The sequence below is a fragment of the Pristiophorus japonicus genome, chromosome 17 (genome assembly GCF_044704955.1).
Source record: "Pristiophorus japonicus isolate sPriJap1 chromosome 17, sPriJap1.hap1, whole genome shotgun sequence".
NCBI lineage: Eukaryota > Metazoa > Chordata > Chondrichthyes > Pristiophoridae > Pristiophorus > Pristiophorus japonicus.
Genome location: NC_091993.1, coordinates 112,970,709 through 112,996,651, shown reverse-complemented (window position 1 = coordinate 112,996,651; position 25,943 = coordinate 112,970,709). Strand labels below are relative to the sequence as shown.

Here is a 25,943-nt window from a genome sequence, read left to right as displayed (position 1 = left end):
ATGAAGTGGATAATCCTTGCCCTTTGCTGTTTCCATCTTTCAGAATGTCTTACAAGGTAATGAAACAAATACATCCTATTAAGGAATTATACTGTTGATATAACTGGTACTAAATACTATAAATCAGTTTAGAACAACTAGTCCCGACTAGGGAATGTAAGGGTTAACTTGGCTGCTTCACCGCCTCATAATTTCAGCTTGGTTTTGTGGCCTTAGAGCCAGCCTGACTCTCGTGGTGAGTTTGGTTAGCCCTTCACCACGTCATTTGGAATCACACCTCCCTGGAGAGTCTAGAACTAGAGAGTAAGGTGTCGGCCATTTAGGACTGAGATGGGGAGAAATTTCTTCAGTCAGAGAGTTGTGAATCTTTGGAATTCTCTACCCCCAGGGGACTGTGGATGCTCGGTCATTGAGTATATTTAAGACAGAGATTGATAGATTTATAGACACTAAGGCGATTAAGGGATACGGGGATAGGGTGGGAAAGTCGATTTAAGGCAGAAGATCAGCCATGATCTCATTGAATGGTGGAGCAGGCTTGAAGGGCCGTATGACCTACTCCTGCTCCTATTTTTTATGTTCTTATGATCATCTCAGTGAACTGTTTGTTCTTTAGGGCTGGAAAGTTGATCTAGCTGTGTAACAGTAGATCTGTTTGTCGTCTCACTTTATCAAGGAGGCTTTGCGGGTGTCCTTGAAACGTTTCCTCTGCCCACCTGGGACTTGCTTGCCGTGTAGGAGTTCCGAGTAGAGCGCTTGCTTTGGGAGTCTTGTGTCGGGTATGCGGACGAGGTGGCCCGCGGACGAGTGTGGTCAGTGTTTCGATGCTGGGGATGTTGGCCTGATCAAGAACACTGATGTTGGTGCGTCTATCCTCCCAGGGGATTTGATGGATCTTGCAGAGACACCGACACCTGGGAGTCCCTGGCCCAAGACCGCCCTAAGTGGAGGAAGAGCATCCGGGAGGGTGTTGAGCACCTCGAGTCTCGTCGCCGAGAGCATGCAAAAAACAAGCGCAGGCAGCGGAAGGAACGTCCGGCAAATCAGACTCCCACCCACCCTTTCCTTCAACAACTGTCTGTCCCACCTGTGACAGAGACTGTAATTCCCGTATTGGACTGTACAGTCACCTGATAACTCACTGAGAGTGGAAGCAAGTCTGCCTCGATTTCAAGGGACTGCCTATGATGATTGTCATCTCAATTTCCTAAACTGATGTCCCACAGCACCGAACTGCTCCATATTCAGCAACTAAATCATACTTAGAGAAGCCATAGAATGGTCTGTGTAGGTAATGGAAGAAGCCACACCAGTACAATGAAGGTGCTTCTTGCAGTTGGGGTTAAGGTGTATGATTGGGCAGTGTAGAGAACGCTATGGTCTACATGTAACTACGCTGTATATGACCTGGGAGTGCTTGATCCTGATTCTGAGTGCCCAAAATTGAACATGTTCCCTTCCCCAGCACTAACACCCGCACCTTGATGAGGAAAAGAATTTAAGAAAAAGTAAAAGCAAAACTAGGCAATAGTCTGAAAAAAGTCACAAGTTTAGATGACAGGAGAAGCACCAGACTTTTAAATAGATAAATGGTCGGCATCCCTCATTCTACCCTCCGTAAACTTGAGGCCAACCAAAACTCTGCTGCCCCTGTCCTAACTCGCACCAAGTCCCATTCACCATTGGCCCCTGTGCTCGCTGATCTGCATTGGCTCTCGACTAAGCAATGCCTTGATTTCAAAATTATCATGCTTGTTTTCGAATGCCTCCATGGCCTCGCTCCTCCCTATCTCTGTAATTGCCTCCAGCACACCGAGATATCTGCGCTCCTCTAATTCTGGCCTCTTGAACATCCCCGATTTTAATCGCTCCACCATTGGTGGCCATGCAGTCAGCTGCCAAGGCCCTAAGATTTGGAATTCTCTCCCTTAACCTCTCTGCCTCTCTACCTCTCTTTCCTCCTTTAAGACGCTCTGTAAATCCTACCTCTTTGTCCAAGCTTTTGGTCGTCTGCCCTACTATCTCCTTATGTGGTTCGGTGTCAAGTTTTGTTTGATACCGAACCACATGTATCCTGTGAAGCGCCTTGGGCGATGTTAAAGGCGCTATATAAATACAAGTTGTAAATGTAGCATGAGGAATACATGGGCAGATTTGCGTGTTACATAAAAACATAAGAAATAGGAGCAGGAGTAGGCTATTTAGCCCCGCGAGTCTGCTCCTTCATTCAATAGGATCATGGCTGATCTGATATTAGCCTCAACTCCACTTCCCTGCCCGTTCCCCATAACACTTTATTCCCTTATCGCTCAAAAATCTGTCCATTTCTGCCTTAAATATATTCAATGACCCAGCCTCCACAGCTCTCTAGGACAGAGAATTCCACAGATCTCAGAAGAAATTCCTCCTCATCTCAGTTTTAAACAGGCGGCCCCTTATTCTGAGACTAGGCCCCCTAATTTTAGTTTCCCTAATGAGTGGAATTATCCTATCTGCATCCACCTTGTCAAGCCCCCTCATTATCTTATATGTTTCGATAAGATCACCTCTCATTCTTCTGAACTCCAATGAGTATAGGCCAAACCTACTCAACCTTTCTTCATAAGTCAACTCCCTCATCTCCGGAATCAACCTAGTGAACCTTCTCTGAACAGCCTCCAATGCAAGTATATCCTGCCTTGTGTTCAAGGCTGTTGAGCACGAGAAGGCCCTTAAGATTATGGTACGTTAGTCATTGAAGTGCCCTTATAGTCCATGAGCTAGTGTAATAGTGAATAGCATGTTAAGATTGTCAGGCCAATTTACTACAAAATAATAATTACTGGGGTAGATGCTCTTGGCCCCATGAAACTAATTTTAGATTTATCTTTTCTGGGGCCTCTTCCTCTAGGCCCTGGCACACACTCCACTCACTAGGCTCTCTAAATTGCATCGTGGTCCTGGGTACATCATAGGCACCCGATTTGCATAGATTAATTAAACTCCTGCCAGATTCAGGAAGGGATCTGGGCCGCCTAGTAGAAGGCTTGAGTGCAGATGGTAATGGAGCAGGAACCGGCCGGTTAAGTTGACTTTAACTCCACCCATTCTGCAGCACAAAGGGACTTAAAATCTTCCCTATTATCTTTTTTCTGGATAAGGCATCGGTCAGGCCACTCCGAGAATTATTCAGTGCATGGCCAGCCATTTTGTGTCTGAAAAATAGGTGGCCTGCAGTTGAAAATCTTGGGGGGGTGGAGGATGGGGAGGGGGCGAGGGATGAGGGGGCGAGGGGTGGGGGGCGAGGGGGGTGGGGGCGGGAGGGCGAGGGGCTGAGGGGGCGAGGGCTGGGGGTCGGTGAGTGGTGGGGGTTGGAGGGTGGGGGGGGCGAGGGCTGGGGGGTGGAGGGTGGGAAGCGAGAGGTGGGGGCTGGGGGGGCGAGGGCTGGGGACTGGGGGGGGTGGAGGGTGGGGGGGGCGAGGGGTGGGGAGCGAGGGGTGGGGGCGATGGATGGGGGTGAGGGACGGGGGGTGGGGGCGAGAGGTGGGGGTGGGGGGGGGTGAGTGGTGGGGGGCGAGGGGTGGGGGTGAGGAGCAGGGGGGCGAGATGTGGGGGTGGGGGGGCAAGGGGTGGGAGGGGCACACCTTGGCCGCCCCGTTGACGCCCAAAGCCTGCTTCATGCCATATTCAGGCGGGCCTATAAATAGGGGATCAGTACACCTGCCAGAGGGGTTGGTCTCCTGGAGACCTTCCCGAGTCAGAAAGGAATTTGTTAAGATTGGGTTATGGCCTTTTCTTTTTATTGTTCTCTCCCAGGAGATAAGAACATAGAACATAAGAAACAGGAGCAAAAGTGGGCCATTTGGCCCCTCGAGTCTGCTCCGTCATTCAATAAGCTCACAGCTGATCTGATCTTGGCCTCAATTCCAATTTCCTGCCCGCTCCCCATAACCCTCGACTCCCTTATCGTTCAGAATGGCTGTGTGTGGCAGGGGAAGGGGTGATGGTGTGCAGATGTTGCACCGCGCTAGGATGCAACAAACTTAGCTGGACTAGTTGAGCTTTAACTATCCTTCCCTTTGTGTATGTTTATATATCTAAACGATGCTTCAAGAATAAAAGAAGTTGAGATACGTGCCTTGCAGAAGTATGGAAGTTAGATCATTTGGAAGCTAATGTTTAGGAAGGAGATCATGAATTAATGACGAAGCAATGATTATTCAGCAGTTTTACGAATATATCTTTACAGAATTCCACTGAAGAGGCACAAGTCTATCAGGCAAACAATGAAAGAGAAAGGGATCCTTTCTGATTTCTGGGAGCACCACAAGATTGACATGTTACAATGGGGTCAAACCCAGGAGTGTTCGGCCATACAAAAGTCAGCTGAACCCCTTCTCAATTACATGGACGTAAGTCTGCTCCTAGAATTATTTCATTGATGGTCTACACCTTTATAATCATTTGTAAAGTTAACATTGGGGGCGATTTTAACCCTACTCGCTCTTCAGAAACCGGGCGGGTGGGCAGTTAAAATCACCCCGGCTCTTACCTGGTCCGAAAGCCACCATGATCGCAATATTTGTAATTTTAACCTGCTCTCCTGAGCAGGCAGCAAGGAGACATGCCCGGAACCAACTGGGTCCTTCTTTACATACGCATATTCCGACCCGATGACATCATTGGGATCTGACTGTAATTTTAACTCAGGCCTGAGTTAAAATCGGGGCCGACAAACCTTCATTAGTACTGACATAATATCATCAGTATGTCTGTACAGATAAATCACAGGGGGACAGAGATCGTCAGAGGGAAGAGAAGTTATAACTTGCAGCTACCATTGTTTTTCAAGCCAGGTGATAAATTGAGAACTGACCTTTCGGCCTTGCATTGGGTTCATTGGGACCTGTCCCAAGTTGAGAATGAAGGGCTGTGACCTTTGCTTGCTTCACGTGAGGGTCTCAACAGTGGCCCATGCAGCACACAGACCTACCAGACTCTCTCTGCCAGTAACACTACATTCTGGGAAAAGAAACCATTCGATATAGGCATCATCTTAGTTTCATCCTGCTGACTCAAAAGGCCATTACAATCTGCCAACCATGCCAGCAGCCACCCTCCATTATCTGTGGGTATGATTACAGTCATATTCTGACATCTCTTGGCAAATCCTTTCTTAACTAATGCTGAGGGAGTGCTGCACTGTCAGAGGTGCCGTCTTTTAGATGAGGCATTAAACCGAGGCCCCGTCTGCCCTCTCAGGTGGACGTAAAAGATCCCAAGGCACTATTTTGAAGAACAGCAGGGGAGTTATCCCCGGTGTCCTGGCCAATATTTATCCCTCATAACAAAAACAGATGATCTGGCCATTATCACATTACTGTTTGTGGGAGCTTGCTGTGCGCATGTTGGCTGCCGCGTTTCCCACATTACAACAGTGACTACACTCCAAAAAATACTTCATTGGCTGTAAAGCGCTTTGAGATGTCTGGTGGTCGTGAAAGGCGCTATATAAATGCAAGTATTTATTTTCTTTTTAACTGTCTTAATAAAACAAGTTAAAGAAGCACTTCAGTCCAACCCCAAATAGTTGTTACATGGATACTTATGGGGTAGCCTGTTCTACATTCTTTGTGATGCTACCAAGATATTTATAAAGATATTTATGTTGAGTAATTTCCAGTACATGATTTGGCACATCTGTTTAGGGTTTTGCAGATATCAGGCAACAGGAATCTGAAAATTATTCCCAGTAGATAAAAGGGAGCAGGATTTAATATTTAACACATGGCAATATACATTTCAGCTATTTCTCCTAATTTGCACCAAACTCATTGTAATGTATTTGCTTCATGGGTTCTTTGCTTAAGAATTCATAGCAACACATTGTTATTAAAAATTATTTGGTTTATTAATAAAGGTTTAACAATCACACTACACATTACCAGTTCATCCACTAGACTCACAACTGCATACCTCATCGTGGATGACCTAGACCCAACTGACTGGGGTTTTATTGAGTCTTGTGAGCATCACGTGACTGGCTAAGCCATTCACAATGCAACAGCTCTACAAACCTTTGAGCGTACTCACAGGTGCCTACATTACATTCATTGACAGTGTCAAAGACCTGTGTGCATAAGGCAAGGAGCATTAGACTTTGTATCGTCTGTGGTTAAATGATTAGAGCTTGTTAGTAATGTTTACTCTGTCCCTGGTTCATTTTTTTGACAAATAGACAGAACCGGGTTAAAAATGTCACCTTCTTGGATTTCTTACTGGCATCATTTATGAAATGGATAGGAACTGTTGAATATTGCATTTGCTAATTTGTCTTTTAGAAGATAGTGTACAATCAGTATATCTTCACTTACTTTTGAGGCAAAACTAGAAGCTTCAGGTCACTGTGCCAATGTCCTGTGTTTTGAAATTGTAACTGCACTTATAATAACTTAAAATGTCATGAATAGGTACAGAAAATAATCAAAACGGCTAATGGAATGCTGGCCTTTATAAATAGAGGACTAGAATACAAGGGGGTAGAAGTTATGCTGCAGTTTTACAGTTATGCTGGTTAGACCACACCTGGAGCACTGTGAGCAGTTCTGGGCCCCACAGCTTAGGGAGGATATATTGGCCTTGGAGGAGTGCAGTATAAGTTTACTAGGATTATATCCAGAATCCAAGGGTGAAGTTACGAAGAGAGATTGTATTCCCTAGAAGTAAAAGAAGGTTAAGGTGTGATCTGATCGAAGCTTTCAAGATAGGGTAGATAGAGATAAACTATTTCCATTGGTTGGCGATTCTAGGACTAGGAGGCATAGTCGAAAAATTAGAGCCAGGCTTTTCAGAAGTGAAAGTAGGAAACACTTCTACACACAAAGGGTGGTAGAAATTTGGAACTGTCTTTCGCAAAAAACAATTGATGCTAGTTCAATTGTTAATTTTAAATTGGAGATTGAAAGCTTTCTGTTAACTAAAGGTATTAAGGGATATGGGCTAAAGCGGGTATATGGAGTTAGGTCACAGATCAGCCATGATCTCATTGAATGGCGGAGCAGGCTGGAGGGGCTGAATGGCCTGCTCCTGCTCCTATGTTCCTATGTCCTAAATGGAGAAACAAAGAAATGAAGCACTGATAGAAAGATATGGGTCAATTTTAATTCCTCTTCACCCAGTGGGAACAGTGTTGGTGTGTGGGGGTCACTGTGGCTGGGGGATTTGTGCCCATTCCTGCCGCACACCCCATTTTTACTCACATGACTTTAGGCACAGGAAGGCTGCCCTCCCTAGAGGAGCAGGACCCTAAGGGGACTATGGCGTGTATGGTCTATGGCCCTTCAGCAAAGCTTGCCGTCAGCACGGATCCAAGTAAAGGTTCCTTGTGGGCCAGGTGGAACAGGAGTGCTTCTCCTGGCCCCGCAAGGAAACAGTGGGCTTCCCCTGCCCCTTCCCCTCCCCCCTCCCGCCCATCCCCTGATTGCAGACTTGCCCTCCGCACCTGATTCTGTACTTAACTTGCCGGGCACCATTTCTGTGTGTCCCTGGCGGTAGCTGAACCTGCAGTCAACAACCATTCCCCCCCCCCCCCCCCCGCAACCCCCACTCCTCCCCCTCATGAATTTTGATTCCCATCCACTGGCGGTGACGTCAGTCATGAGAGCTTCGGGAATTAAAATCTCCTGGGCCTCAGGTTCCAGGGAGCCTGACGGTTCTTCCCCCCCACTACCCCAATGTCACCCCCTTTCCCTGAATTAAAAATGACCCTTTACCATAAATGAGCTACAAAAGCAGTTGTGAACACAGCCTCACATTTTTGAGGTTTCAACTTAATATGTCTCTACTTATCTGTAGGATAACTCCACGAGGCCTAGTGCTGTGCTTGAACTGCTGTGACCTTAGTCTCTTTATTGTAACTGCAGAGTGCCTTCACCATGTGGTGACTAGACTTTTATACAGCTCCTGCCTGGGCCTCCCACAGTTGCACCTTCTAGTGGTACCAGCATAGTAGATACACAGAGTATGCATATATGACACAGCTCCTGCTCCAGCTTTCACCCGTGTCCAGGGAATTCCTCGCATCGCCTCAGAAAATGGAGCAGTCCATGACCACACACAGCAAGTCCTGGATGACATTCAGGCTTGGGCTGATGAGTGGCAAATAACATTTGCGTCACACAAGTGCCGGGCAACGACGATCTCCAACAAGTGAGAGTCTAACCACCTCCCCTTGATATTCAGTGGCATTATCATCACTGATTCTCCCACCATCAACATCCTGGGGGTCAACATTGACCAAAAACTTAACTGGACCAGCCACATAAATATTGTGGCTACAAGAACCGGTCAGAGGCTGGGTATTCTGCGGCGAGTGTCTCACCTCCTGACTTCCCAAAGCCTTTCCACCATCTACAAGGCATTAGTCGGGAGTGTGATGGAATACTCTCCACTTGCCTGGATGAGTGCAGCTCCAACAACACTCAAGAAGCTCGACACCATCCAGGACAAATCAGCCCGCTTGATTGGCACCCCATCCACCACCTTCAACATTCACTCCCTCCACCACCGGCGCACCGTGGCTGCAGAGTGTACCATCTACAAGATGCACTGCAGCAACTCGCCAACGCTTCTTCAGCAGCAACTCCCAAACCCACGCCCTCTAGCACCTAGAAGGACAAGGGCAGCAGGCGCATGGGGACACCACCACCTCCCAAGTTACCCTCCAAGTTACACATCATCCAGACATGGAAATATATCGCCGTCCCTTCAGCGTCATTGAGTCAAAATCCTGGAACTCCCTCCCTAACAACACTGTGGGAGCACCTTCACCACACGGATTGCAGCGGTTCAAGGCGGTGGCTCACCACCACCTTCTCAAGGGGCAATTAGGGATGGGCAATAAATGCTGGCCTTGCTAGCGACGCTCACATCCCGGAACTAATTAAATAAAAAGAAAGTTTCTTTCATCATAAAAGTTTCCTACATCACAACAGTGATACACTTCAAAAAATACTTCATTGGCTGTAAAGTGCTTTGGGATGTCCGGTGGTTGTGAGAGGTGCTATCTAAATGCAAGTCTTTCTTTTATTTGCATTGATGGAATTTATCGGAAAAAGGCTTTCACTCTAAGTTGCTCTTGGTTTAAGCTTTGAACATTTTGAGAGTCAGTGCAGGTGAGTCTACAAGTCTTTCATCAAATAGACATGGAGCTAGCTATTCTGGGCAATCTGGTGCTACCTACATTAATATAATTATTCATATTTTCTTAACAGGCTCAGTATGCAGGACAAATTACTATTGGCACGCCTCCTCAGAATTTCACGGTCATATTCGATACTGGCTCCTCCAATCTGTGGGTGCCCTCAGTTTACTGTTACAGCAAAGCATGCAGTAAGTATAATGAGATCAGCGACAGACTGCATTGTCGCCGGGGTAACGTCTGCTCAGACTGGTACTTCCTTTAAAACCCAGGTTATCCTTAACTTTAATATACAATTTTCTTTCTATTTCCAGGCATGTACTAGAGCACATACTAGGGCGTATCGAGTATTTTTTATTTTTGGAGGCTAAGTTATTATAAGAACATAAGAAATAAGAGCAGGAGTAGGCCATTCGGCCCTTCGAGCCTGCTCTGCCATTCAAATATCATGGCTGACCTTTTACCTGAACTCCAGCTTCTTGCACTATCCCCATATCCCTCGATTCCCTTAGTATTCAAAAATCTATTACTCCCTGTCTTGAATAGACATCAACAACTGAATATCCACTGCCCTCTAGGGTAGAGAATTCCAAAGATTCATGAGGATTAAACATCGGGGTCCCAAAAACCTTGAACCCACACAATGATGGAACGGAACTTAGATTTTGTCCAAGAGATAAGTGTGTGATCCTGTGTGATTTCCTGGAATCAGGCAATTTGCATATTGCTGGTGAGCACCCATAGCGGTATTGGCACAACCTGGACACCCATGGGTGGGAGCGGGTCTGAAAAATGCCATGTGGCCATCTGCATTCGGAACAGATCCAGGAGGTACAGCTGAAGACTTTGTTGGCAAGTGTAAATCAGCCCCGTTGTAAGAAGGCAATTTCATAATGGCCACGTCTGAGATTTGCCTGAAACACTCCTGTTGGGAACCACTTCCACCATTGAAAGATACTGTGCACCTGTACCCCGCAGGCACCAAATTGGGGAAGGTGGTTGAGGGACTAGTGGGAATATTGCTGGGTGTTGTCTTAATACAATGTTCTGTTTGTTCACTTGAGTACTAATGAATTCAGTCTTCTGGTTATAATCATTTTATTCTTGAACTTCAGCATAAAAAGTAATTTACAAGCGGAGTATAGTCACAGGTAGAGCACGTGCACCTAGACATGGGTCCTTTCCTGATGCTTGAACAAATGAAAACAAAATATTTATACACTGTTTTCTTATCAAACTGGAGCTGGCATTGCCTAATATGGTAGTCTCTGGCTACTGCATAGTTCAGAGACACACGTCTACATTTTCTTTAACAAACATCAACAACATTAGAAGCAATTAAAAACACTGCGGTCTTTTTGTGGTATGCATAGACATTCTAGTCTCTTGCCTTTCTTATCATAATGTAACATTTCTAATCTAAACTGTCTAATTATGAAAATATCCAAGGTTGGTTGGTTGACGGACGAACACCCGCTGTTGCTAAGTGAAATCTGGCCCTCCCTCCTTCTCTCTCTCTAATGATACCAACCAGATTTTTCCTTATATTGGAATGAACTAAACATGATCACCTTTCAGAAGTTGAATTAACCGAGTTCCATATGCCAACAGTGGGTGATGCAATCGTGCCAGTCCCATCTCCATCTCAGCGTCAGGATGCAAGAGGGCAGATACAATGACTGTCCACTCGTACCCCACCCCTTCAGTGACTTTGTATTTCATTGGCTGTGAAGCGCTTCGGGATTGCAACGATTCGTCATTTGGCAACTGTACTCAATTTGGTGTCATTAGCTAACTTAGACACCTTGGACAATATTACGTGCCGCAAATTATTTATAAAGATGGAAACAACAGCAACCACAACAGTGACCTCTGTGGGACTCCACTGGCAGCCAGTTTCCAATCTGACACCTTCTCAAGCACCACCACTCCAAGCTGTCTATCCTCCAGCCACACATCTATCCAGCCAAAAACTTTACCATCATAGGTAACATCCACTACCTGATCCCTATTCACCAGATCTATAACCTTCTTAAAAAATCCAATAAATTGGTCAAATATGACCTGACACTTCTGGACCCATACTTGCCCTCTCTTGTCAGCCCTTGCCCTTCCAAAATACTGATCCATTTATAAAGGAATACTAATGCTTTAGCAATGAGAATTTATTTTGTAGAATATCACACCAATAGGGATGTAATCCCATCCTTGTATGAAGAGTATCAAAGAATTTATGCATGGAAGTATTAAATCGGGTGAGTTAAAATGTTTAAATCTTTACCTGTCTCAGTGTGAAGATTTTGTTCTTTTACAGGACAGCATAACAAGTTCATCCCAGATAAATCAGCGACTTATACGAGAGATGGACGCCCGTTTTCAATCCATTATGGTACAGGCAGTCTGACAGGAATAATTGGAATAGACACAGTGACAGTAAGTAATCATTTTATAAGAAAGAAGAATCTGAAGTATCACAAACTGCTTACACAATATTGCTTGAGGAATATTGTATCAGTAAAAAGTCAAATCATTTCAAACAAGGCGAGTATCACCCAGAAGGTCCCAGGATGGATCACTGGTGGGGTTTTTTTGGGCATTAAAATCATATAATTTACAAGTGCCCCCTATAAAAGGGGAGGGGGACACTAAAACCCGGCAATTAAAACAAATTAAACTTTAAAACATAAAATCAAATTAAAATTTGGTTGCCGGGGGTGATGATGCACTCCAGTCCCTCCGGCGCCCACCTCTCGCGGAAGGCCGTGAGCGTACCGGTGGATGCTTAGTTAACCGGTATCAGCTGCATTTGGCCTCAGGAAAAAAAATCAACAAAAAGTTCCCCACTTACTGCTTACTTGCAATTTTTAATGTCTGCGTAGTTGTTTCTCTCCAGAGACATGAGCGCAAAATTTAGGCTGAGGGAACGCTGCACTGTTGGAGATGCCGTCTTTCAGCCGAGACATTAAACCGAGGCCCCGTCTGGCCTCTCAGGTAGTCGTAACAAAAGTCCCACTGCACTAGTTCGAAAAAGAGCAGGGGCGTGCTCCCCAGTGCCCTGGTCAATATGTATCCCTCAATCAACATCACTAAAAGACAAATTATCTGGTCATTATCTCATTGCTGTTTGTGGGAGCTTGCTGTGCACAAATTGGCTGCCACGTTTCTTACAGTACAACACTGACTACACTTTGAAAGTTCTTCATTGCCTGTGAAGTGCTTTGGAACGCTGTTTAAATGTAAGTCTTTCTTTCTGTAATTAGGTTGAAGGTATCTCTGTGGTGAACCAGAAATTTGGTGAAAGTGTGACAGAGCCTGGCACAACCTTTATGCATTCCCCATTTGATGGGATTCTTGGACTGGCCTACCCCTCTATCGCAGCAGCAGACGTCACACCTGTGTTTGATAACATGGTGGCACAAAACCTGGTGGACCTACCCCTCTTCTCTTATAGTCTTTACATGAGGTAAGCTAAATACTTGGGGCCTGACTTTGGTGGACCACACAATTTTCGGTGGTCTCGCGGTAATCAGTCAATCTTCACCGCCTGGTACCGCTGGGGCGGAGTGCTGGCAACATTAGTCCGGGCGGTCCCGAGCGGTGTGTCAGCGGAGTGCGACGGACGGTCTGCTCCAGCGCTGCAAGGCGAGTTGTTCTGCGCACGCGCGATCTTCCATCAACCTCCGTCCCCCCGCCCAGACAAGAGCAGTCCGGAGACCAGAGACTGCCGACATCATATCGCAGGTAAGTGTCTCCAGGAAAGTTCAGATTTTTTATTGTTTTGTGCAGTGTTTTTGATTTATTTATAATACTTATATTGTTATTTATTTATTTATTTATTTGTGTTTTTTTCTGGGGAGGGCAGAATAGATTCTTGGGGGGGCGGGGGATTAGGTCTCTGGGGGTGATTAGACCTCTGGGGGAGGACTAGATCTCTCGGCAGGGGGGGGGATTAGATCTCTCTGGGGGGGGATTAGATATCTCTGGGGGGGGGATTAGATCTCTCTGAGGGGGGATTAAATCTCTCTGAGGGGGGATTAGATCTCTCTGAGGGGGGATTAGATCTCTCTGGGGGGGATTAGATCTCTCTGGGGGGGAATTAGATCTCTCTGGGGGGGATTAGATCTCTCTGGGGGGGGATTAGATCTCTCTGGGGGGAGATTAGATCTCTCTGGGGGGGATTAGATCTCTCTGGGGGGGATTAGATCTCTCTGGGGGGGGATTAGATCTCTCTGGGGGGGATTAGATATCTCTGGGGGGGGATTAGATCTCTCTGAGGGGGGATTAGATCTCTCTGAGGGGGGATTAGATCTCTCTGAGGGGGGATTAGATCTCTCTGGGAGGAGATTAGATCTCTCTGGGGGGGGGATTAGGTCTCTCTGGGGGGGGGGGGAGGTGGATTAAATTGCTGGGGGAGGACTATATCTCTGGGGGGGGGGGGGAGGAACATTATAGTTTACAGACCACTGACATACCATAGGCATAAAACCACCTTTTTTCAGACGGTGTGCATACAGCCCGGCGGTATGCCACTGATGAATTTCCCGCCGGGCGGTATGTAAGTATTTTTTGATCAGTTTTGCGATTTTGGGCGGTATGTCGTGGTCTGCGGGCGATATGTCCACCAATTTCAGCCCCTTGGGGTGCATATCTTGGAGATAAAGGTTCCATTTTCTTTGACACCATTATTACTACACAGCATTCTAGATTAGAATATTTGGAATTATTTCCAAGTATTCTAATTACATGGAATGTAGTTAAACAGTCGGTCAATGAGAGTCAGAATAATGAAGCCTTTAACCCTTCCATCAATGCAAATCCAGATATTTTTCAACCAAATTCACTCCATTAATATACATTTCTGTTTTCAGCACCTCTAATCTCTTACTGAAGTGCTTGGGTTGGTTACATGATCAGTCACTGCGATGAGCAAAAAAGTACTCCTACAGAATTGTGTGCAATTTGCGGTCAGCAGCAAAGTGACAACAATTGTCACTGACCTCGAAAACATCTGCCCAAAAAGATCTTGCGATCTCTGTGGCGAAAACTTTCTTGACCTTAATTTGATTGTAGCGCTGTCAAAAGGGGGTCCCTAGTTTACATTAGTAATGATGTCATCGAGCTGTCTAAGCAGCCAATCATATTGGAATTCCCACAGCTAACAAACCAGGAAATAAAAAGCACTCATTATCAATCACTTTTAAAAGTTTTACAGAGAGGGCGATAAATATTGGGACAGACACAGGGATTAAGGTAAAAGCTGAAATATCATAAACAAACTTTTAAAAAATCTAGTATTTTTATCATAATGGAGACATTTGATATTGTAGAAATATAAATTTGGTTTTTCAGTGCCAGAACTGTTGTTCAGCAGTCAATACACTGTTAAAACCCCAGTTACACCTATTTCAACAAGGCTTAACTTTTTATGGGGTGTTTAACAGCGATAATAGAGGGAAAAGGGGAAGTTTTCGTCAGTTCAAGTGATTTCACTGATTGCTGGCTCTGGGGAATTCCACAGTATGCTGTGGCGGAGCAGGAAATGACTGACTGCAACTTCAAGATTTCTGCTTTTTTCGGTGCAACGTTAAATCCTGAAGTTATGGCCAGTTTCAGAGAGGTAATGACGGTTAATGCTTACAGTTTTAGTGTCATTACCACTGCAAAATGCGGGCCATTATCTAGACTATCCTAAAATTGTTATGTCTGCATCCACTGCCTTTCAACACGACTTCACTTCCTGTTGTCATGCTTCTGTCAATCTTTATGTGTCAACATTTCTCCATTATAAGTTCCTATACCCATGTTTATAATGGGTTTTGCCTATGCAAACCCATCACTGTGATTGCACAATACTATTCCCATAAATAGCTCACAATGCTTTCTGACAATATTTTCATCTGCCATTTTTTCCTCAATAGCAAATTCTTAATGTCCAAGATAAGAGTTTATACAGAATTTTGAAAAATAAAATTACAAATTTCACATTCAAATTATTACATGTATCTATTCATTTGTCTGTTGTGCCTTATGGTGCCATGTTAAAGTTTTTATCAGCCCCTCGCAAGATTCTGATCTTCGACTGGGTATTTTTACTTTGCAATAGTTGAGAGCTTTAATGACATCTGTAGATCCTGACAATTTACAATTTGCAGACTTTCCCAATGTACAATCTGCGTACAGCAGGAATTGAAAGGTGGAAGGGCGTGTCCCCCTCAACCTATGGGGATCACTGGAGTCTCTGCTATATTCTGAAAAACGATGTAAGAAATTGGAGATGGAATTCTCCAGCTGGCTCTGCCTTAGCCTGCCAGATCTCCGCAATTCCTAACACTCCGAAATCCTTTCCCGAGTCCTGCTGGACTTCAAGATCTCAATCCTCAGGCTTCAGCCTTCCCCCCCCCCCACCCACTGCCCCCACCTACTCCTAGATCCTGCCCCCACCCCCCATCTAAGTGCTGACAAACCTTTAGATTAATGTCACAGGGCTCGCCGATCTCTAGCCAACACCAATTTTCCTAGACTTCCAGAATCCCTCCCCAATGCCGCTCTTTCGCGAGTCCCGATCCCATGACCTGCCTCAGTATGCCTGGAACCTCCCTCTCCAATGTACCAAACCTATGCCCAGTGTTTTTGCAGCAAGCGTGTGGAAACTGGGAAGCATGTTAAGATGCCCAAACTCACTTCATTGCCTTAACTGGCAGGTAGGCTAACACAAGATGGGGGGGAATGGTGGGAATGGGAAGAGGGACCAGGTGTCCTCTGCTTGCCATTCTCGGACAAATCATAATAGTGCGTATAAAGAACATGCTTACGATTTCATTACAAATGCTGAACAGAGAAATCCTACAGCCATGTTTTTTTTCTTAACTATCTCTGTTTTGTATTGTATTGTACTGCCACTTTTGCAGTGTTTTATTTTGACCGAACTTTAACGGTTTCTCTTTGTGTTTCTTTTGTTTCCCAGGAATCCAAATGACGAGGCTGGTAGTGAAATTATTTTTGGTGGAGTTGATACTTCTCACTTCACTGGTGATCTCCACTGGATTCCTGTGACTATTCAGGGATACTGGCAAATCCAGATAGATAGGTAAACGCAGGGACAAATGGAACTCGAGATAAGCTACATGTGCTCCTGTCGTGTCAGTGGGCGCAACAAGAAGTGAAATTTTGCACCGAACCATTAGATGGCAGTAGAAGCATACTTCCTGCAGACAGAACCGTCATTGCGACTTTGATATGATCTTAACTATGAACTGGGCTTAGTAGCAGCAACATCATCGTATGTGGAACAGGAAACTCCTGGGGAGGGGGGGTTGGGGGCCGGCAGGAGTGGGGAGGGAAATGGTGTGCCACAGATAGATCTTTGAATCAGCAAGTGATTTCTTTGGCGATAGTAAAGTGAGACTTCATCAGAACTGTAAGCACCTTTTTAATATGCCAACAGATTAAGAAGTCAGTTCCCAGACTCGAGGAGATTTTGGCATTAGAGAACGGAGTTGCTATGAAACTGATGAAGATTAGTAGAGAATAGTTCCACATGGGAACACCACCACCTCCAAGTTCCTCTCCAAGTCACACACCATCCTGACTTTGGAAGTACATTGCCGTTCCTTCATCGTCGCTGGGTCAAAATCCTAGGACGCCCTCCCCAACAGCACTGTGGGACTTCCTTCACCACATGATTCAAAAATGCTGCTCACCACCACCACCTTCTCAAGGGCAATTATCGCCTTGCCAGCGATGCCCACATCCCAGGAACGAATAAAAGGAACGTCCCTGGTCATAACTTGAGGCGAATAGCATAGATGCATTTAAGGGGAAGCTAGGTAAGTACATGAGGGAGAAAGGAATAGAAGGATATGTTGATGGAGTCAGATGAAGTAAGGTGGGAGGAGGCTCATATGGAGCATAAACACTGACACAGACCAGTTGGGCCGAATGGCCTGTTTCTGAGCTGTTAATACTATCTCCCATGTAATTCTGCGGTACCTGTGACTTACTGAGGGCTGCAGACTGCAGCAGCCATGAATGATGTACAAATCTCACCTTAATGAGGACGCTATGGTCCGATATAATGGCCTAGAAATCCCGATCTCCAAGGGTCCGTACTGAGTGTGTATGCCTTTCACGACCACCAGATGTCCCAAAGCGCTTGATAGCCAATGAAGTACTTTTTGGAGTATAGTCATTGTTGTAATGTAGGAAACGTGGCAGCCATTTTGCACACAGCAAGCTCCCACAAACAGCAATGTAATAATCAGATCATCTGTTTTTGTTATGTTGATTGAGGGATAAGTATTGGCCAAGACATCAGGGATAACACCCCTGCTCTTCTTCAAAATAGTGCCATGGGATCTTTTACATCTACCTGAGAGAGCAGACAGGGTCTCGGTTTAAACATCCCATCCGAAAGATGGCACCTCTGACAATGCAGCAGTCCCTCAGCACTGCACTGGGAGTGTCAGCCTAGATTTTGGTGCCTGGAGTGGGACTTGAACCCACAACCTTCTGACTCAGAGGGGAGTGTGCTACCCACTGAGCCACAGCAGCAGAGGCCCACTTGGTCATGGCTCTTGTGAGATGAGCTGTCCCTGTGCTCGCTGACCAAAATTGGCTTCCGGTTAAACCACGTCTCGATTTCAAACTTCTCATTCTTATTTTCAAATCCCTCCATGGCCTATCTATGTAATCTCCTCCAGCCCCACAATCCCCCGAGATGTCTGCACTCCTCTAATTTCGCCCTCTTGACCATCCCTGATTATAATCACTCAACCATTGGTGGCCGTGCCTTCTGTTACCTGAACCCCAAGCTCTGGAATTCTCTGCCTAAACCTCTCCGCTTCTCTACCTCTCTTTCCCCCTTCAAGGAGCTCCATAAAACCTACCTCTTTGACCAAGCTTTTGGTCACCTGCACTAAATTTTACTTATGCTGCTCGGTGTCAAATTTTTTCATCTTATAATGCACCTGTGAAGTGCCTTGGGACGTTTCACTAAGTTAAAGGCGCTATATAAATACACGTTGTTGTTGTTAAAAGTGAAGGGGTGGAGCTGGGTCCCCTCGTTTGCATCAGTGGAAATTTGGCGTCAGTGCCTTCCAATGGGTGGGGTAGCATGAATAAAGAGCAAGGAGGAGGTTTGAGCTTTTTATGCCCCCACCCTAGGATAAGCTAAGCAAAGACAGAAACTTCCTTGAACTTCCTCACACTGTTGGGGTCAGAATTCCTCCCGAGTCTGCGCTGCTTCAAGATGTTATTAATATTTGTTCAACAGCAAAAAAAACGGATGTGAAAGGCAGAATTCTTTTAAACTGGCGATTACAAGATGCCTCTATCAAAAACAACACTGTTGCAGTCACCCAAAACAGCCACCTTTGAGAATTGAGGGATTTTTAAAAATGAGCAATTGCACACTTTTGCCGTTTACTGATCAGCCAGTCGATTATTGCTGCTCAATGGTACATTAAACAGCTGAGCAGAGCTCTGCTTAGAATGTTGGTCTGGGGGAAGAGAACAGATTGATCTGTACAGCTTTGTCTTTGAGAGGCAAGGAGAAGAGGGTGAGCGGCCCCTTAAACTGCGCCGAGCAACAGTATAAGCTGCCATCAGGCGGTTATGGCGATCATTTGAGCAACAGGCCAACTCGATTACAACCAGCAGCGCTGCACTGGCCAAACGGCAGATTTCAAGGGTTTTTCAGTCAGACACTTATTGGGAGAGCGCCACGTTGATGTTTCTCATTATGCAAGTATGTGATTTTGTTAGAACACTAAAAAATAATGCCCTCCCAAGATGGTAATGGAGTATAAAAGCAGGGAAGTCTTGCTACAGTCATACAGGGTATTGGTGAGGCCACATCGGGAATACTGCGTGCAGTTTTAGTTTCCATATTTACAAAAGAATATACTTGCTTTGGAGGCAGTTCAGAGAAGGTTCACTAGGTTGATTCTGGAGATGAGGGGATTGACTCATGAGGAAAGGTTGAGTAGGTTGGGCCTCTACTCATTGGAATTCAGAAGAATGAGAGATGATCTTGTCAAAACGTATAAGATTATGAGGGGGCTTGACAAGGTAGATGTAGAGAGGAAGTTTCCACTGATAGGGGAGACTAAAACTAGGAGGCATAATCTTAGAATAAGGGGCCACCCATTTAAAACTGAGATGAGGAGGAATTTCTTCTCTCAGAGGGTTGTAAATCTGTGGAATTTGCTGCCTCAAAGAGCTGTGGAAGCTGGGACATTGAATAAATTTAAGACAGATAGACAGTTTCTAAACCAATAAAGGAATAAGGGGTTATGGGGAGCGGGCAGGGAAGTGGACCTGAGTCCATGATCAGATCAGCCATGATCGTATTAAATGGCGGAGCAGGCTCGAGGGGCTGTCTGGCCTGCTCCTGCTCCTATTTCTTATGTTCTTATGTTCTAAGAGGTTCCTTCTGCACTATACGACACATTGCAGTGAAGGATCACTCGCTGATAAAACACGATACAGTCCCAAATGCTAAGACATTGATTGATCGCTTTCTGCCTTCCTGGGATGAGAGGGTTGTCCTATGAGGAGAGATTGAGTAGACTAGGCCTATATTCTCTGGAGTTTAGAAGAATTAGAGGTGATCTCATTGAAACATATACAATTCTTACAGGGCTTGATAGGGTAGATACAGGGAGGATGTTTCCCCTGGCTGGAGAGTCTACAGCCAGGGAGCATAATCTCAGGAAGGACCAATTCCCCGTAGCAGAGGGGGTCAATAACCAGAGGGCATAGATTTAAAGTAAGTGGTCGGAGGTTTAGAGGGGATTTGAGGAGAAATTCTTTCACCCAGAGGGTGATGGCGTTCTGGAACTCACTGCCTGAAAGGGTGGTAGAGGCAGAAACCCTCATAAAAAGTGCTAGGTTATGCATCAAGAGCAGCAAAGTGGGATTTGGTGGGATAGCTCTTTGTTGGCTGGCATGGACATGATGGGCCCAATGGCCTCCTTCTGTACTGTAACTTTCTATGATTCTAGGATAAGGGGCTGGCCATTTAGGATGGAAATGAGGAGAGATTTCTTCACTCAGAGGGCGGTGAATCTTTGGAATTCTCTACCCCAGAGTGCTGTGGATGTTCCGTCGTTGAGTATATTCAAGACTGGGATCGATAGAGTTTTGGGTACTAAGAGAATCGGGGATATGGTGATCGGGCAGGAAAGGTGGAGTTAAGGTCGAAGATCAGCCATGATCTTATTGGATGGCGGAGCAGGCTCGAGGGGTTGAATAGCCGACTCCTGCTCCTAATTCTTATGCTCTTATGTTTTCAGTGTGAAGGTTGGCGGTACTGTTATGTTCTGTGAAAACGGATGCAAAGCCATTGTAGACACTGGCACGTCGCTCCTCAGTGGGCCGAGCACAAGTATCAGTGCACTCCAGCGGAGCATCGGTGCAATTTCCAGCAGTGAAGGAATGGTACGTACAAGAAAATCGGATTTCACTGAAGTGAAAATGAAAGCATTTCCGAAATACTCTTTACAATTCTCATCGCGTTGTTGGGAGGACAGTTCGATTCCTTTATCCTTTCTTAATGACAGATTCGAAAAGCTCGAGAGACAGTAACATGTCTGAAAATTGACTTAATTTATTAACATTTTGAAATAATTTCAAAATAAAATTTGCTTCAGGAGCAGACATTCTTCATACAGAGGGCTGTTATGATCTGGACTGCACTGCCTGAAAGGGTGGTGGAAGCAGATTCAATAGTAGGAAAGAGCTGGAAAGTGGGATTAGGCTGGATTGCTCTTTGTCGGCCGGCACGGAAACGATGAGCCAAAATGGCCTCCTTCCTTGCTGTAAATTTCTATGATTCTATGATTCAATGGTTATCTAAAGCCGTTCACGGTACCTCGCCTTGAAGGCAGCTAAAGTTCCAACTGAGCTTCAGTAAGTTGCATTTTTCCATGTTGCATTACCAGAGCAAAAGTGGGCATCATGTGTCCTGTTGACACAACTGCTGCCATTCAGTTTATCAGTTGTTATCCTCAGTGATGTCTTAACTCTTCCAAATGTTTATTGCAAAGGAAAGTTTCCTCTTATCTCCAGTGGCAGTCAGCATTCCTGCACTATCCCCATATCCCTTGATTCCCTTAATATCCAACAATCTATCAATCTGTGCCTGGCATATACTCAACAACTGAACCTCCACAGCCCTCTGGGGTAGAGAATTCCAGAGATTCACCACCCTCTGAGTGAAGAAATTTCTCCTCATCTCGGTCCTAAATAGTCGACCCCTTATTCTGAAACTGTGACCCCTGGTTCTAGACTCCCCAGCCAGGGGGAAACATCCTCCCTGCATCTACCCTGTCAAGCCCTATAAGAATTTTGTATGTTTCAATGAGATCACCTCTCATTCTTCTAAACTTGAGAGAATATAGCCCTAGACTACTCACTCTCTCCTCATAGGACAATCCACCCATCCCAGGAATCAGTCTGGTGAACCTTTGTTGCACTCCCTGTATGGCAAGTATATCCTTCCTTAGGTAAGGAGACCAAAACTGTACACAATATCCAGGTGCGGTCTCACCAGGGCCCTATATAATTACAGTAAGATTATTTTATACTCAAATCCTCTTGTAGCAAAGATCAACATACCATTTGCTTTCTTAATTGCTTGCTGTACCTGCATGTTAACTTTCAGTGATTAGTGTACAAGGACACCCAGGTCCCTCTGAACACCAACATTTTCCAATCTCTTACCATTTAAAAAATACTCTGCTTTTCTACTTTTCCTACCAAAGTGGATAACTTCACATTTCTCCACATTATATTCCATTTGCCCTGTTCTTGCCCATTCACTTAGCCTGTCTATATCCTCTTGAAGCCTCTTTGCATCCTCCTCACAACTTACATTGCCACCTAGCTCTGTAACTGCAGGCCCAAACACACCAAGCAGGCAGTGACCAAGGTGAAATGCTTTTGCAGGCTCGGGGTCACCAGGCAAGGCAGCAGCAGAGCCGTTCCATCTGCTGCAGGAAGGCCTGTCGCCAACCTTGGCCTCCTTCCAGGCTTGCATAAAGATCCGCTGCACTCATCATCATCGGCAGACCCTTGAAATCGACTTGCTTCCACTCGAAAAGTGAGTTCTCAGGTGACTGTACAGTTCAATACGGGAATTACAGTCTCTGTCACAGGGACAGACAGTCGTTGAAGGAAAGGGTGGGTGGGGAGTCTGGTTTGCCGCACGCTCATTCCGCTGCCTGCGCTTGTTTTCTGCATGCTCTCAGCGACGAGACTCGAGGTGCTCAACGCCCTCCCGGATGCTCTTCCTCCACTTTGGCCAGGGAATCCCAGATGTCGGTGGGGATGTTGCACTTTTACCAAGGAGGATTTAAGGTTGTCCTTGAAACGTTTCCTATGCCTATCTGGGGATCGCCTGCCATGCAGGAGTTCCCAGTAGAGCGCTTGCTTTGGGAATCTTGTGTTGGGCATGCGGACAATGTGGCCCGCCCAGCGGAGCTGGTCGAGTGTGGTCAGTTCTTCGATGCTGGGGATGTTGGCCTGATCGAGAACACTGATATAGGTGCGTCTGTCCTCCCAGGGGACTTGCAGGACCTTACGGAGTCATTGCTGGTGGTATTTCTCCAGTGTTTTGAGGTGTCTATTGTATATAGTCCACGTCTCTGTGCCATACAGGAGGGCTTTCTTTGACCTCACAAAGGCCTTTGACACTGTTAACCACGATGGACTATGGAGCGGCCTCCTCCGTTTCAGCTGCCCCAAAAGTTTGGCACCATCCTCCGCCTGCTCCACGACGACATGCAAGCCCTGATCTTGACCAACAGATCCACCACAGACGCTATCTGCGTCCGGACCAAAGTCAAGCAGGGCTGGCGTCATCCCGCCAACCCTCTTCTCGATCTTCCTCGCTGCAATGTCCAACCTCATGCTGCAGTATCGGTCAATAGTTGCCCACTAATGTATCAAACAAGATGACTGACACCTTGGCGAGGTAGGGCCAGCACTTTCTTACAGGGCTTGACAGGGCAGATGCAGACCGGATGTTTCCCCCTGTCTGAGGAGTCTAAAACCAGGGGTCACAATCTCAGAATAAAGGGTCGGCCATTTTGGACTGAGATGAGGAGAAACTTCTTCACTCAGAGGGTGGTGAATCTTTGGAATTCTCTGCACCACAGGGCTGTGGAGGCTCAGTCTTTGAGAATATTCAAGATCGATAGATTTTTGGATATTAAGAGTATCAAGGGATATGGGGACAGTGCAGAAAAGTGGAGTTGAGGTAGAAGATCAGCCATGATCTTATTGAATGGCGGAGCTGGCTCAAGGGGCCGAATGGCCTACTCCTGCTCCTAATACTTATGTTCTTGTGTTATGTTCTCTTTCCTCACCGAATAACAACAGCAGCATGACATGACTGCCCAGTTTCAGCACACCGCTGAATTTCATGGGGGGACCCAACCACGTGGCCAGTCCGGACAGCAAGCTCCTGCTGTTCCTCTCACACCACCATACACCACCACTTGCTCCCCTTTACCTGTGCACTTCATTCACCTGGTCCTCAGACTTACCAATGCCATTCTCGACAGGCTGTGCAAGCTGCGCTGGTGCTCTCACTCCGGTCAGAGTGGTGTACGGTGGCTCGCTTGCCGCTGATATTAAGATGAGGCCTCGCCCTCAAAATGGCTGATGGGAACTTCCTCCCGCCACCCACGTACCCCAGGTAAAAATTGCCCATCCAGTCACTGGACACTGTTGTGTTTTTACAGTACTCCATAGAGTGCGGTTACTTATCCAGCATGCCTGACGTGACCTTCACAATCGGAGGTGCCGAGTATGTTCTTCCTCCTCAGGTCTACACGCTTCAGGTACGTGGACATTTACTTAGTAAGAAGAAAAAGCTATTTGACTTAACCGAAAACTGGAATTCTACTTTATTGTAATATGTTAGTTAGGCGGAATGTCAACATCACTGTACGCGGAATACATTTTGCAAGTTAACGCTCCCAAGGTAGAGCTTCTCGCGATGGGAATGCGTGTCGGGGATTCTGGTGCTGAGGCCAACGTAGCCCGACCTGCAGTCCTCGCATGAGCAACATCCGAAGGATCGCGTGAGCTGCAAACCAGGTGCAGTGGCCTCTGCACTCACTCTTTGTGTGCGCTCCTGTCACACAAAGTTCCACACTAACAAAATTAGATCAGCGCGTTTACCTCACAGCTCTGCAAATGCCATTCACGTTCAATTTTGCAACGATAATCATGCCTTATTTGTTATGGAGTCAGCCTTGGATCAATGGGCAGGACACTCGCCTCTGAGTCTCGATGTTTGTGGGTTCAAGTCCCACTCCAGGACTTGAGCACATAATCTTGTCCGACACTCCCAGTACAGTGCTGAGGGAGCGTTGCATTGTCGTTTGGATGAGACGTTTAAACCGAAGCCCCGCCCGCACTCTCAGGTGGACGTAAAAGATCCTATGACACTATTTCGAAGAAAAGCAGCAGAGCTATTCCTGGTGTCCTGGCCAATATTTATCCCTCAACCAACATCACTAAAAACAGATTATCTGGTCATTATCTCAATACTGTTTGTGGGAGCTTGCTGTGCGCAAAATTGGTTGCCGTGCTTCCTTCTTTACAACAGTGACTACACTTCAATTTAAAAAAAGAGTACGTCATTGGCTGTAAAGTGCTATGGGACATCCTGAGGTCATGAAAGGCGCTATATAAATGCAAGTTCTTTTTTTATTTGGAATAGTGAGTACTGTTAAAGATAATGACGGATTAACCCAATGTATTCCACTTCTGCAGCAAGAGGACGAATGGGGACAAGTATATTGCAGCAGTGGATTCCAAAGCATGGACATCCCTCCCCCTGCTGGGCCGCTGTGGATCCTGGGAGATGTCTTCATAGGCTATTACTATGCTGTGTTTGACAGAGGGAACAACAGAGTGGGGCTGGCTAAATCCGTCCCATGATGTATCGTTTCATAGCTTCGGATGAATGGAGTTTCAACGTTTATTGCAGTTTGATTGAATATTGCTAAAAATCCAAACAGTATATCATTTATTTACACTTTGATAATTGGCATTAATAGCATTTGTCTTGAGGGGAGAGGTTGCTCAGGCATCAACATTTAGAGATAACCTCATTGAAACCTTCCCTCAAAGTTCAGCCGCGTTGCTACAAGTCTGAACTGCAGCATGCAATTCTCATGGCACAATCGTTAATATGGTTTTTGATTTTCTTCTTTGCTTGGCTTTAAAGGGGGGGGGGCTGGAGAGAGGGTGTTAAAATATATTTCAGGGCACACACAATCATCAATCCTTACATCATTGCCCACAATTATGTTTCAAATATGGCAGACAGCCTGGTGACCGTGCCCCTTTTAATGTCAGTGCTCCTTTAAGTATCAGTGCAGCTTTAAATGTCGGTGCCGCTTTAAATGTCGGTGCCGCTTTAAATAACAGTGCACCTTTAAATGTAGGTGCACCTTTAAATGTAGGTGCACCTTTAAATGTAGGTGCACCTTTATATGTAGGTGCACCTTTATATGTAGGTGCACCTTTATATGTAGGTGCACCTTTATATGTAGGTGCACTTTTAAATGTCAGTGCACCTTTAAAGCAACAACATTCCATTGCTATGAATCCACTCGTCACATTCAAAAATTCTAAATCCACAAACCAGCAACCTCTATGCCCTTGTGGTGATTTGAACTCACTTAATCGCACTGAAATGTCACGCAACTATCTTTAAAATTAATTCTAATACACTTCTATCCCATCT

The 25,943-nt window shown here is 45.8% G+C and overlaps 1 protein-coding gene across 1 annotated transcript; it reads left to right on the top strand.

Annotated features, from left to right (window-relative positions):
* Nucleotides 1-25,132, top strand: LOC139227938 (cathepsin E-A-like). The gene is made up of 9 exons (XM_070859093.1): nucleotides 1-56; nucleotides 4,229-4,391; nucleotides 9,252-9,369; nucleotides 11,493-11,611; nucleotides 12,439-12,641; nucleotides 16,143-16,265; nucleotides 20,473-20,617; nucleotides 23,926-24,024; nucleotides 24,965-25,132. The coding sequence occupies exons 1-9, from the start codon at nucleotides 1-3 to the stop codon at nucleotides 25,130-25,132; spliced, it is 1,194 nt and encodes a 397-aa protein (XP_070715194.1).
* Nucleotides 25,133-25,943: the final 811 nt, after the last annotated feature.

Excerpts from the sequence above, each read along its gene's own strand:
- LOC139227938 (XM_070859093.1), top strand. The coding sequence starts at position 1 with ATGAAGTGGATAATCCTTGCCCTTTGCTGTTTCCATCTTTCAGAATGT. Across the intron at positions 57-4,228 it reads CTTTCAGAATGTCTTACAAG|AATTCCACTGAAGAGGCACA; the intron begins GTAATGAAACAA and ends ATATCTTTACAG. Across the intron at positions 11,612-12,438 it reads TTGGAATAGACACAGTGACA|GTTGAAGGTATCTCTGTGGT; the intron begins GTAAGTAATCAT and ends TTCTGTAATTAG.